General features: G+C 37.4%; 1 protein-coding gene across 2 annotated transcripts in view; it reads left to right on the top strand.

Moving 5' to 3' along the window:
- Nucleotides 1-13,743, top strand: part of HCRTR2 (hypocretin receptor 2) — a 105,909-nt gene extending 92,166 nt beyond the window's left edge. Inside the window, exons 5-8 of one of the 2 annotated variants that reach the window (XM_070516822.1) lie at nucleotides 5,954-6,174; nucleotides 8,836-8,957; nucleotides 11,042-11,268; nucleotides 13,571-13,743. In XM_070516822.1, the coding sequence (XP_070372923.1) occupies nucleotides 5,954-6,174; nucleotides 8,836-8,957; nucleotides 11,042-11,268; nucleotides 13,571-13,624 (624 nt within the window). In that variant the 3' untranslated portion in view covers nucleotides 13,625-13,743. Of the gene's footprint in view, nucleotides 1-5,953; nucleotides 6,175-8,835; nucleotides 8,958-11,041; nucleotides 11,551-13,570 lie in introns of those variants that run through there. The other variant, XM_014851768.3, reaches the window with a different exon arrangement.
- Nucleotides 13,744-14,102: the final 359 nt, after the last annotated feature.

The raw sequence follows: 14,102 nt of genomic DNA, 5'->3' as shown, positions 1-14,102 counted from the left end.
TCTCAATAAATCTGTTTTTAAAACAGAAAGAACAAAAAATGACAGGTTTTTAGAAATTAAAGAAATAATTTTAAGATGGAGGGAATTTATTTTAGAAAATTTTTCTACTGAAACTGTAGGAAAGGAAAAGGTTCAAACGCACAATTTGGCAGGTTGATGTAATGACAGTATATAATGGGACCTATTGAAACGTTTCTTCGTGACTAAAGATTTTAAGGCCTGTATATGTGCGGAAGCAGGAGAGGGCCAATTTAGTGAAAACTACATGTTGGACCCTAGGAAGGAGAGGGGAAACAAATTTCTACAAAGAAGAGCTAATTGACTGTGTGATGGAGTAATGCTGACAGACAACAGATTCCAGGATGGACAAGAGACAGGAGGCATGGGTTGAAGGGTTGAGTAAGAGGATCAAGGACAGAAGTTGTGGTTCACATGGGCTGTCTGTAGAATCTGAATGTAGAGTTATTTATTGTGAGAGTGAAGTGAAGAGATGAGACAAAGAAAATAATCATGATCCATATCATGAGAACTTAGCCGGCCAGAGGTGGCGTAGTGGTTAAGTTCACACACTCTGCTTCAGCAGCCCGGAGTTTGTTGGTTCAGATCCTGGGCGCAGACCTAGCACTGCTCATCGAGCCATGCTGAGGTGGCGCCCCACATAGAAGAACTAGAAGGACCTACAACTAGATATACAACTATGTACTGAGGGGCTTTGGGGAGAAAAAAAAAAAGAGGAAGATTAGCAACAGATGTTAGCCCAGGGCCTGTCTTCCTAATCAAAAAAAAAGAAAGAAAGAAAGAACTTAGCAGGTGCATTTAAACTGTAAAAGAGCAGTACCAGGGTCAAAAATATTTGTCAAGATGTCATAGAGTTAAATGGAAAAAAGTCGGTGGGTCTCGGAACACAATCATCCCCAAATGGTACTGGGTAAGAAAAAGTCCCATTGTTCCTACCAGACAGAGAAATGTAAAGAGGGTGTTGTTTCATATGAGAGAGCACTACCAAGCATCAGTTGAACTCTATTATGATAAAATGGGTAATGAGTTAAAGCAGAGGAGAAAGCTAAAGAAGACCTGTGCTCTTGGCATTTGTTAAGAACTGAAAAAAAGCATCATCCAAACTCTTAGACCCTTCCAGCTACCAACTTAACTCTTCGCTCATCCTCCTCCTAGCTAAAGTTCTGGACATTTCCTTTCATTGGCTTCTTTTTCTCACCACCCCCCACCCCGCTGATTTCTCAGCCCACTTCATTCTGATTCAAGTCCCATCACTACACTGAAACGGCTCTCGCTAAGATCACCAATGATTTCCAGAAAATATTTTCCTGCAGATTTCTTGCTTGATCATTTGCCAGCATTAGGCAAGGTTGTTCATGGCCTCATCGTTCATACACTCCCTTCTCATGGCCCTCCTATCTGTGTCTCTCCGTCTCCTTGCTTGGAATAGTTATCCTCCCTTCCCTGGGAGCCATTAAATGACTCTTTACTAGGTTCCTTCATAACTCCATACCATTTTCCAGGTGATCTCTTTTCCAGGCACTTTTTTAATGAGATAACTTGCAAACTGTATATATCAGGATAGTCCTCTTCTTTTCTCCGAGATACACACAATCACACATACATATACATACACCTTATGTATACAGCTTTACTATAAGTCTCGAAATTAGATCACATGAGTCCTCCCACTTTGTTCATTTTTTAGTACTGTTTTTGCTATTCCAGGTCCTTAATATTTTCATAAAAATTTTAAAAATCACTGTTTCAATTTCTTTGAAGAGATTGCTTTCATTTTGAATATCATTTATTGCATTCAATCTATGGATCCATTTGGGAAGAAGTGCCATATTAACAATGTGAAGTCTTCTGATCCATGAACGTGGTGTATCTCTCCACTTATTTAGCTCTTCTTTAATACCCCTTAATAATTCTCATAATTTTCTCTATACATATTTTGTCCACATTTTGTTAAATGTTTCCCTAAGAATACATGTTTTTCCTGTTGACACCTGTTATTTTGTAATTTAATTTTCCAATTGTTTACTGTTAGTATGTAGAGATACAATTGGTTTTTGTTTATTGATTTTGTGTCCTGCATATTGCTAAATTCAAGTATTAGTTCTAGAGGCTTTTTCATAGATTCCTTAGGATTTTCTTTGTAAGCAATAATATCCTCGCAATAGAATCAGTCTATGTGCATTTTATCTATTTTTCTCATCTTCTTGTACTGGCTAGGGTCTCCAGTACACTGTTGAGTAGAAGCAGTGAGAGAAGACTTCATTGCCTACTTCCCAATCTTAGGGGAAAGTGTTCATCTTTCACCATTAGGTAGGATCATTGCTGAAGGCTTTTCATAGATGTCCTTCATCAAGTTGAGGAAGTTTCCTTCTATTACTAATTTACTAGTTTACTGAGAGTTTTATCATGAAACAGTGGTTGAATTTTTCAAATGCTTTTCCTTTATCTATTGAGATGATCATATTTTTTCTCTTTTATTCTGTTTATATGCTAAATTACATTGACTGATTTTTGAATGTTAAACAAACACTGCATCGTTGGAATACACCTGATTGATTTATTGAGCCAAATCTATTATGCCTTTGTATATTGCTGGATTTGCTTTGATAATACATTTTTAAAGAGTTTTTCATCTCTATTCATAACAGATTTTCTCAGTGGGTTTTTTTTTTGTTGTCGTCATGTCTTTGATGATTGGGGTAACTGTGGCCTCATAAAATTAGTAGGAAAGTATTATCATTTTTTTGAATTTCAGAAAAAGCCTGAATAAGATTGGTATTATTTATTCCTTACTGTTTGGTTGAATTCATCAATGAACCTATCTGGGCCTGGAGTTTTTTTGTAGCAAGGTTTGTAATGATACTGTCCCTTTTGGTAATCTGTTTTTCCAGGTGTGTATCCATTTCATGCAAGTTTGCAGAGTTATTGGTTGTTCATAATATTCTCTTATGTCCCTTTTAACATCTGCAACATGTTTGCCTTTTGATTATAACTTTATCCCGGTCACAAATACTTCTTAAGCCAGGGCAGATTTCAAGGTCCATTATTTACATGATATTTCCGATTCGTAAGTATGGTAATACCTCTTGCAGGATGTATTTTCATGTCAAAGAGGATTTTAAAGTTTATTTATAATAGTGGAATACAAGTGGTGTGTCTGTGTGTGTGTGTGTGTGTGTGTGTGTGTGCACCTTGTGCAGGAAGAGGTTGCTGAACCGTTACTGACATGGCAGGCGAAAGACCTTCCCACATGGACAGTTCCCCAGGCTGGATCTCTCAAAGCCCTCTTGCATGGTTATTATTGCTTTTATATAACTAGGCATATATTTAAGAATTTACCGACTTCCATATCACATTATGTTGAAGTTTATAAATGGAAACCTTAAATAACAAGGGGAAAAAATGAGCATTACAATCAGATAGACCTGAGTGCAAATTCTGGCTTGTCACATGTAGACTTGGATATTTTATTTAATCCTTCTCAGTGTCTGCTTGATCATCTAAAAATTAGGATTGCCAATAGTCTGCTTTTAGGAAGACATCAATGATGACTCAAGATTAGGCATAGTTTCTGGTGCTCAGTTAATACCAGTGATTTCTATTAATGTTATGCTGACTTTCTCCAGACATAGACAACTTGTCAGTGGGGAGAGTTGTATGTCTCCTCAAGATGAGTGCAGGATTGAACGTCTTCCATCCTTATTTAGATCATCATCTAAAAGGGGACATTCTCCCCACTTTCTTTTCTCTGACTGTAGGGAGCATAGCCATGCTCCCTGTGGCATTTCTGTTTGTGGGGACTCTGTTTCTGATGGTTGCAGAGCTCATCAGATGCAAGATATTGGTTCTTCCCTTGAGGGGAGTGCTTCATAATGAAAGTGCTAAAGTTTAAATGATCTCTCAAGGATCATTTAGAGAATAGTTCAAGGCCATTTAGCAGACATTTATAGGGTTACTCATGCCAGAGTTCTCCTGGAACTTTCCAGCACCCATTGCAACTTCTCTTCACTTATTTTAAAAATGACTATTTAAAAACAGACTCACAGAGAAGGAATGATTCTCAGCTTTTGTCTCCCCTCAACCAATGGACAAGAAGATTGAGCGGGCCACCACTGTGTGAAAGGTCAGTCTATGTGACAGGACATAGAAAGTGACACGACATGTAGAGTCAGAAGGGAAATAATTTATCAAGTTTTTTCTATTTAAGGGCAGATTTTCATTAATTTCACTTGCTTCTTTTTGTGAGAGAATAGTTATGGTCAAAGGAGCATCATATTAATTTGTGTGGGCATCAAAGTAAAATTCTGTTCTCAAATTAAGGATTATCTAACAGACTTGGATCTTGTGATGTAGAAAGCAACTGAATCCATCCAACATCCATTCTGAGAGACCACAGGGATACATCGCTCTGTCCCAGCTTGCAGCACAGAGATAAAAGCAACAGCTGAATAATCTTAATAGAACTAAGACGGCTTTGCAGTGTGCTTGTTGGCAGATTTTCCTCTTTAAAAAAATTACACATGCTGAATTTTATTGTTTTGCTCACTAAGCCCTATCAATCTTCATGAGCTTATAATGAAGAAAATATTATACTTGGAGGGCCTCCCTGCTATTATCAAAAAACTTTGAAAAGAAATGGAAAAGTACAAGTTGTGTAACTGTTATAACAAATTCCAGCTATTTGAAATGTTAATGTAAGACCACAAGGGTTTATGTTTTCATGCGCATTTTAAAGGGTTGCAATATAAAACTGGCTTCAAGCAATCTCGTAACAATAAATAGTAAGCAACAAAGAATGTGTTATTTATCTTTTATTCCTTTCATTCAATGGTTTGCATTGGTCAAACCTCAAAAGCAGAAAACCTAACAGAAAGCCACAGGTCCTTAGGTCCCTTCTCTCCATCTGGCAGCAGATGGCAGTATTGATGCATGAAAAATCCATGCAGGTCCCTTTTGCAATTACCTGTGAGGTTCTCCTTCTCTTTAAACTTAGGTGCTTGAGCTGAACCAGAATGCCTAATAAGACAATATGGTTGTAATCATTTTACTGCTCTTCTTTCTCAATCTTTACTTCTCTCTTTTTTAAACTAATACCCTTTTTTGTTGTTGTTTTTAGAGCAGTTTTAGGTTCACAGCAAAATTGAGTGGAAGGTATAGAGATTCCCATATGGTCCCTACCTCCACGCTTGAAAAGCCTCTCCATTATCAACGTTCTCCGCCCGAGTGGTATAATTGTTACAACTGATGACCAACACTGACAAAGCATGACCACCCAAAGTCCACACTTTGCCTCGCGGTTCACTCTTGATGTGCATTCTGGGGGTTTGGACAATGTATCCAAATACATCATATAATGTATAATGCCATGTAGCCATCATTATAATATCATACAGAGTATTTTCACTGCCCTAAAAATCCTCTGCGCTCTGCCTAATCATCCTCCCTTCTCAACCTGTGCCAACCACGGATCTTTTCCCTGTCTCCATAGTTTTACCTTTGCCCGTATGTCATAGATTCGGAATTATATAGTATGTAGGCTTTTCAAATTGGCTTCTTTCACTAGTAATATGCACTTAAGTTTCCTCTATGTTTTTTCATGACTTCATAGCTCATTTTTTTTTAGTGTCGAATGAGATTCCATTGTCTGGATGTACAACTTCTCTTTCTATAAAGAGCTTGCTCTTCCATTTGCAGCTCTTTTTAGACCTTGACAGAATTGTGATGTTTCAAACTTTTTTCCACCCAAACTCCTATTTGGCACTCAACTGTATTACTCAAGAACATACTCAACTCAGCAAATGTTCTGGGGAAACAGGCCCTGAAACCTCCCAGACCACTGACGCCTGGGACAACCTCCTTACTGTGTCTTCTAATTACTTCTCCAAAGCAGAGCTTTCGAAGTTAGATAACAATAAAGGGTCTCTGCTCCTTTCAGATCCCTGGAACGTCATCTGTAGTTCAGAGAAAATGGAAGCCCCTGCAGCCTGTTTCACAGCCTCGAGGGCCAGGACAGCAGACCAAGTCCAGGATTAGCGCTGTGGCCGCCGAAATAAAGCAGATCCGGGCCAGACGAAAAACAGCCCGGATGTTGATGGTTGTGCTTTTGGTGTTTGCAATTTGCTATCTACCAATTAGCATCCTCAATGTGCTAAAGAGGTAAAGTTCACCTATTATTTGAGAATGAAGCAATCTGTCATTTCTTGGTGCTTAATTAAGAACTTTATTTTTTCAAGCCAGAGAAAAATCTAAACCCTCATCCTAGATAGCTTGTCAGGCCACGTAACTCCATGTGTTGTTACCGACAGGTAAGGCGAATAGCCTTTTGAGTACTCAGGCTCTAAATGCTCGTGTTCATGCAAATTCTCTGTTGAATGGCAGACATAAAGCAGATGTTCCTCTGACGGCTTGAAGCTAATTGCTAAGCTTTAGAAGCAGAAAAAGTTCTAATGCAAAAAACTCATTTACAACTTGGAGTTCTTTTTTGATCAGAACAAATGGGTTTTCCAAAACTTTGTTCTCCAAGACACAGAGAATCATGACAGAACGCTATCTAAAGGATAAAAGGAGATAAGTGTTTTGTTAACATTGTAATTATACTTAAAAGTACATTTGTGAGCACTAAAAAAAAAAAAAACAAAAAGAAAGGATCACGGTACATGCTGTGTTTTGAATGTTTAAATAGAAAGAAAGAAAATCATTTCCTGAGGTCATTGAATGAAGCTCAGGGTGAATATTAATAAAAATCAGCACAAAATTTTTAAGTGAGAGAAAATATGTTGTTTGTTACGTGTTACATTATTCAGTTAAAACAATTGACTAACACAAACAGCCGGGGCAGGGGCAGCGGTAAGCGGGAACTTCACAGCCAGCCAACCGTACCGGGAATTATCATAACCATTGCACAGTCTGCTCCCAAGGTAATACTAATTCTGTTTGTAATAGGCTCGAACTTAAACTAGGATCGCTCCTCTCTCTTTTCCCTGATTCAGAGTTAATATCATATTCCTCACAGCTGGGGACCCTGGAGAGAGGCCGCTTTGGCTGGACTCACACAGATGAAAGGTGGTATAACCAGCTGCAAAGATTTCTCTTTCTCTTTGGCCCTTGTTTTTGATTGCTTCATGACTTTTTCAATGGAGAAGAAACAGAAAACGAACTTTTGTTCAGAAGTATTTACCACAGACACCGCCTTAAAAGTGTAAGATTTTCGGCAGCTTGGGTCCTGGAAACGTATACGGGCTCACAAGAACATGAAAGCTACTTTACCCTCCATATCTTTTCATAAATCCCTCTTATTTTTCTTGCCCACAAAAATCTCATGCAAATTTATTCTAGTCTTTTGCTGGATGATGTTTTCAGCTCTTAAGAACTTTAAAAACATACCATGATACTGGATGGGTTTTCTCTTCTTTTTTGTTTTTGGATTTTTTTGGTACCTCTATTTTAGTCAGTCTAAACTCAATGAAAATTGGATTTACTGCTCTCTACATTGCTCATTCTGATTTCCTGCAGCTCAGCACTTGTACCTTTCCTTTAACTAGTTCCAAATACCTACTTGTCCATGAAATTTCTCTTATTCTTCTGACTTAAATATCTTCCTTTCCGAGGAAAATAAGTGACTTTCTAAAGTTCATGTTAAACTTAAAATGTATTCAATTTTTTGAGCAATCTGCTCTTTTCTACAAAATAAGACCTGAAATAACCTTCAAAATTGTTTTTCTCTTTACCAAACGCATTTTCTTCAAATGCTTATCTGCTTATTTCCCCTTGCATGACACATCTGTGTTTTCTTTCTCTTAAAATAAATTCCTAATTTCTTTTCCTTGAAACTTAATTTTTTGCCTGACTAGTCCAAGCCAACTTCTTTAAGGCAGTGCTGGTTTCTCTAGGACTTCAGGATATACTGTGGTAGAAGGTTATAACACATTATTAATTCCTTTTGTCCATGTTGTTTCACTCCATATCGTACTTTGTAAAACTCCAGTATCCCATAGAGCATCGCATTATTCCAGAAATGCATTTCCTTTATGGACACAAGCTACATAATTAATGATGGAGCCTCTGGCAGGAAATGAGTTATAATCTTCAGCCTATAAATTTATTGGGTAGCTATGCAAGTTACCTGCTGTTGGCTAGGGAATGGAATATTTCTAAGTTTGGAACAAATCTTAAAAATGACCTTTAAGGATATCACAATGAAATATTTTTCAGAGTTTAAAATAATAAATACAAATATTAAAACTCATGAATTTTAAGAAATTACTAGAATTTTGCCTACTGCAAACTAGTTCTTCTCTGGGTATAAAAAAGTCCCAGAAGCCAAATTTCAGCAAAGCTGGGAATATTGGAGTTGAAGAAATGTAGTATTTCGATCAGTGCCCAAACGAAAGTAGCAAGGACTTATAGACTGCGATTTGGGATGCTTTCTAAATGACACACAAAATGGAATGTTAACAAACATTGCTCAATTGTATTTAGAAACAAAATGAAAGAAAGAAGACAGAAATTTAACCTCTGTATTCTCACCCACAAGAAATATTACTGCATTTGCTGTTTACAGGAGAGAAAGACCCTTCTTCTCTGATCTGATCTGAATTTTGATTTACTAATCATGCCATGGAGGCTCTGTGGCCCGTGCTGGGATTATTCTAAACCCACTGCGGTGCCATAAACCCATCAGTGGTCAATGCCTGCGGCAGGGGAAGGCAGGGATCAGGAAGCTTCCATCAAGGGCTTTATTCACCCTTGAATTTAGCTATTTGAAAAGCACTTTCCAGAATCACACTGGATTTCCTGTGACTATTTCTTTTCCTACAGAGTATTTGGGATGTTTACCCACACTGAAGACAGAGAGACTGTATATGCCTGGTTTACATTTTCACACTGGCTTGTATATGCCAATAGTGCTGCGAACCCAATTATTTATAATTTTCTGAGTGGTGAGTTTCAACTGTTTCTTCTGTATAAGCCACAATTGTAACCAAGGGTGAGGGATCAATGACTGCAAGGTTTGGAATACTCTCAAACTGTACGAGGAGCTGAGTTGCCGTGGTACGAGATATTTTTTTCTCAGATATGATTTGTCTCAAGTTTCTTCCCTTATGAGAGGGAATAGTTGTTACCTAACTCATCAGAGACAATTATCTAAATCATTAATTTCCATAAAATTTAGGAGAAATGTTGAAATAGGAGAAAAGTGAAAATTGTGAAAACTGAGTAATACAGAATCTTGCTTTTCATATGGTTATGCTTATGATTTACAAAAATGTAACATAATTTTTTCTGAAAATAAAACAGCCTTGCTATATTATTTCCTTTGCCAACATTTGTAGACTAATTGAGACTGAATTGGAACCTTTCCACTTTTAGGTATTTTTCTGTGTTTACATTTCTCTGGTGGGTAACATCTCTTGAGTTTATCTTGAGATTTCTTACTGAACACAAAAAATATTACTCCTAAAGAACACATAAGATAACACCCACAGATACACCCATCTGTAACTGATTTAATCTATCTCTATTTAGGGAATCACTATAATTATAATAATCATTTAATTAATTATTGTTTTATTTACAAACATTTTGCCTGATTGACTATTAGAATTGTGTTTTAATTAGCTATATCTTTACAATGTCTTCTTCTCTAACTGGTCAACTATTTCTTTTTCATTTCTATCTCATATGGAAAAATAAGAAGTTCATTTTATTGCATACTTACTAAGTATGTGTATTTTCCAACTTCATCTTTGGCTTTCTCAGTTGTATAGCTTATATCAGTTGTATAGTTTATATATATATATATATATATATATATATATGTATATAAAAGACAACCAACTAGTCAATTAGATTTTTTAATGACTTCTTTTTCCATCATGGCATGTCCCTGCTTTATTTCACCTTGGAGAGAACCAAGTGGTGTATATGTGAGGCTTGTTTTGTATCCAGTTCCCATTTTCAGGCCATCCCCTGCCACAGCCAGTCCCAGTCTCCAAAATAAAGATGACGTTAGGTCTGGGACAACCAAATACCACTGCCCCGTGCTATGTTTGAAGGGAGAAGGTGCCGTGTGGGGCTGTGGCTCGGAAAGCAGTGGCAAAGCAGTTGCCATGGGGTGAGAAATGACTCAAGCCCTGAGCCTCGCACTAAGCAGGTAAAACCTATTAGGAGGTTATAGGGAGAAGCATTTGAAGCGAAGACACAGAACCAACTTTTAAAGGTCTATTATGGGGTCAAGAGTGAGGCAGGGAAGGTGACCAGTACCCACTGAGGACTTGTTATGTGCCTGCTGTTATCCTAGGCGCTTGGACAAGCATCTTCTCATTTGATCACTCAATAACCCAGTTTGGTCCTTGAGGCTCAGAGAGGAAATGATGATTCCCAACACTGACATTTACCCATAAAAATGTTCATTTTCATACTTCTCCAGTTGCAAGTTAGCAATTTAAAGATAAGGAATAATTTCTAAAGTCATTATTTTTCCTTTAGTGTTTTTATTTTGTTCTGCCTTATGCTCATTACTGAACTTTAGAAATTTTCTTGATATTTTAAGATTTTTTTCTAGATACTTTGTTGAACTGATCGTGTCAGTAAAATAATTTCTTCAGAGTACAGTGAAGGGGTAATTTCTGTATAGCTTTGGCTATGTACACATAGGTGTCACCATTTTGGGAATTGTTAAATATCCCTGGGTGTCCTTCTCCCGATGGTCACTTTTATTATAGTTACCTAGTTAAAAATAACCCCATTCACAAATATACGATGTTTGACTCTAACAGAATGAAACAGCCTCCAAACATCACACATGAAAAGCAGTCATTATTTTATGGAAATTCCTCATTGTTTCATGAGTCTACCATGCTCCCAGTAATGCAATTTCCTTTTCCTTTTTTCCCCACCTTTGCAAAATATTGCACCTCATCGTTAGTTTGGCTCAAGGGAGCAAGTCAGTTGTACCCTATTCATGATTTGTTGAAACATATTTATGCCTAATTTGTTCCTTTCATTCTCCCTGGTTTGCCAGGAAAATTTCGAGAGGAATTTAAAGCTGCATTTTCTTGCTGTTGCCTTGGAGTTCACCATGGCCAGGAAGATCGGCTTACCAGGGGGCGAACGAGCACTGAGAGCAGGAAGTCTCTGACCACCCAGATCAGCAACTTTGATAACATATCAAAACTCTCAGAGCAAGTTGTGCTCACCAGCATAAGCACACTCCCAGCGGCCAATGGAGCGGGACCGCTGCAGAACTGGTAGAATATTCATCCACGTGACAGGGAAAACAATTATTTTTTAAAGCTCTGTACACAGAAATTTTATTATCCTAATGATCTGAAGCTAAAATTACTTTGTGGAGCCATTTTTCTTTTTTTCAAAATCGGTTGATATTTGGAAATAAAATACGACAGTTTAAAATAATTTCTCAACTTTTGATTTAAACATGTGAGAAGTTTAACTTTCAACTGAATTTATTGCAGGCTATTTCACTTTTAGTTTTGTGTATTATGATTCGTCAATTAAATGTTTGAACATTTCTAATGCTAATTGTTATTTTAATCTCTCACATTCAAATTGCTTGCAAAAAATGACCAAGAGTTATCCAATGACTTTCTTTGGCTACTAAAAGAAGTAGCAATTACCAACTGAATTAACAACAGATATGTTAGCTGACTTTATAGTTTTAACAAAATCACAAAAACTGTCATTACAATGTGACATCGGAGAGAATATTTATATACAAAATAGCATATATATTAGATAATTTGAAAGCTATCTTTCAAAACCATATAAAAATATACACTATTAAACTTTATTTTTCATTACTTTTATCATTCATTTACACAATTTTCTCAGGTTTGTAACTTTCCCATTGCTAGCATATCTCATCTCAACATATGGCCAGTAAGATGGTATTAAAATAAAAATTTTGGAGTAACTACAAACACATCATCATTTCCATCTCTAAGAAAAGACTTTGACATTTAAGGATAAGATAAAATCACATTGCTATATTCTTCTAACCAGTAGAAATGATGTGTGGCCTTGCTAGATTAAATCAAGAAAGCAATTTACTAAGAAAAGAAGTAGTGGACTGCTAAATCACACCTGGGCTCCATATTGGGCAGGTGAATGCCATGGATATTTGATAGTAAATATTTGCATTTGTTTAAATTTCATAAATATTTATCAAATACTTAGCAGGAAGCACCCACTGTGCTAGGTGGTAGGGAATGGGGGGAGGGGGGTTGGATCTAACTGTGCCTTCAGAAGAGCTCTAGGCTGCTGAGGGAGACATGTTGACAGAATGGGCAGGGAAGCAAATCACTGTGGGGGACAGATTCGGACAGGCGGAGTAGTGAAGCAACCTATGATGGTGTTCCTCACCCAGACGCTGGCCATCAGGTTGTGCTGTATTGTTTCTGATTAATTACAGTCACATTGGCCATGACAGTGAGTTGCACCTGGGCCTGCAGCTGACAGCCAGGTGATTAGAAGGATGGAGGGGCTTGCTCTGAACTTACACACAGATTAATAGGAGCACAGCATATTTTGTACAAATGTAAGATCTGGGCTTCAAAGCATGAATAGTTCAAATTTGTTCCTCTGAAAAATTCTTCTGGTTCAAATATTCACTTTAAAACTAAAGTTTGAAAAGTTTAATTTTCAAAAAGTTGAAAAGTTGCTCTTCTCATAGTGGCAGGCGCTCTTATTTTATTGAAACAAAAGATACGGAGAACAATATTTAAGATTTTCATAGACGATAAAAATTATCTTGTTCTTTTCTTGCTTTTTTCCAACTCATCACTTTCAGAAAGAAGTAATACAACCAAATTAACCCCAAGTTGTTTGCATAGTTTAGGATTTGGGATTACCTTGTGCTTTTTACTACTCAAAGCAAAAACTACGCTCACATATGAAGTTTGTTGAAGTGATATTGCTAATATCAGAGTGATATCAATGAAAGCAAAGTATTGCAACTCTCTCCTTTCTCCCTTATACATCTGAGAACTTTTTTCTTAGTTATGCGGCATGAAAGGAGAGTTATAATTTTCAGATTCTGGCGGAAGCTAGCACTTTAAATAGTTTGAAGATAACCTCAAATAATATTGATAACATTCCTTAAAAGTTGAGAGATATCTCAGAGTGAGAGCTAAATTCTTTAGAACCTAATACGTATAGTTCTCTATTACTTAAGAAGGAGAGAGATTGTGAGAGGGGGAGAGAGAGAGAGAGCCTCAGAGAGGTGGCAGTTGTGTGATTGTGGGTTAAGAACAGACTTGAAGTCAGAATTCCTTTGCTCTAAATCAATGACTCTCCACGTGTGGTTTTAGAACTATCATCATTTGCATCACCTGACAACTTAGACGCGCAAATTTTCACCCTAGCCCAGATCTACTGGATCAGAACCTGTGGGGGTGGGACTGAGGAATCTGCGTGTTTACAAGTCTTCCAGGTGATTCTGAAGCTCCTTAAAATTTGAGAATCACTGCTCCAAGTGATACCACCAGGCTCCTGTTTGTTAGCCCCTGTGAAACAAAGTATTTTACTGCACCGTTATCTACAACAGGAACCTCCGTCATCACTACTGCCAACCTGTTTGGAGGTATGAAACAAGAGGCTGAGTATGAATGTGGAGTGTCATTCAGTGTCACCTCACTCAGAGATAGTAATTTATGAGACAACTGCCCCTGTTTTACAAGTGCAGTGTGAAAGAAGACGGGTTTTACAGCCCTTGTACGCTTTACGTGTATCTGGATGACTTGAGTTTCTAACTAAAACTTTCAAATTTCCAACTTTGTTTATACTTACTACAGGCTAAGTTTTGCAGGAGCAGACAGTTTCTAAGAATAATCATTGCCTAGAAGAAAAACAAACACCAGTACTTACAAGAAACTGTGGGGGTGAAATGGTATACCGTGCACGTTGCTCCCAGCACAGTGATAGCAGGAATCCTTCTGAGAGGTCTGGATTCAGTATGGTTACCTTAATAGGACAAATGGTAAAGAAACAGGTGTTCCCAAACCCTGCCAAGTTGGAGGGATAAAGGGTCAACTACTTACCTCATTATGTGCTAATAACACAAATGA

The sequence above is a fragment of the Equus asinus genome, chromosome 8, assembly GCF_041296235.1.
Source record: "Equus asinus isolate D_3611 breed Donkey chromosome 8, EquAss-T2T_v2, whole genome shotgun sequence".
Lineage (NCBI taxonomy): Eukaryota > Metazoa > Chordata > Mammalia > Perissodactyla > Equidae > Equus > Equus asinus.
This window is presented reverse-complemented; position numbering and strand designations above follow the sequence as displayed.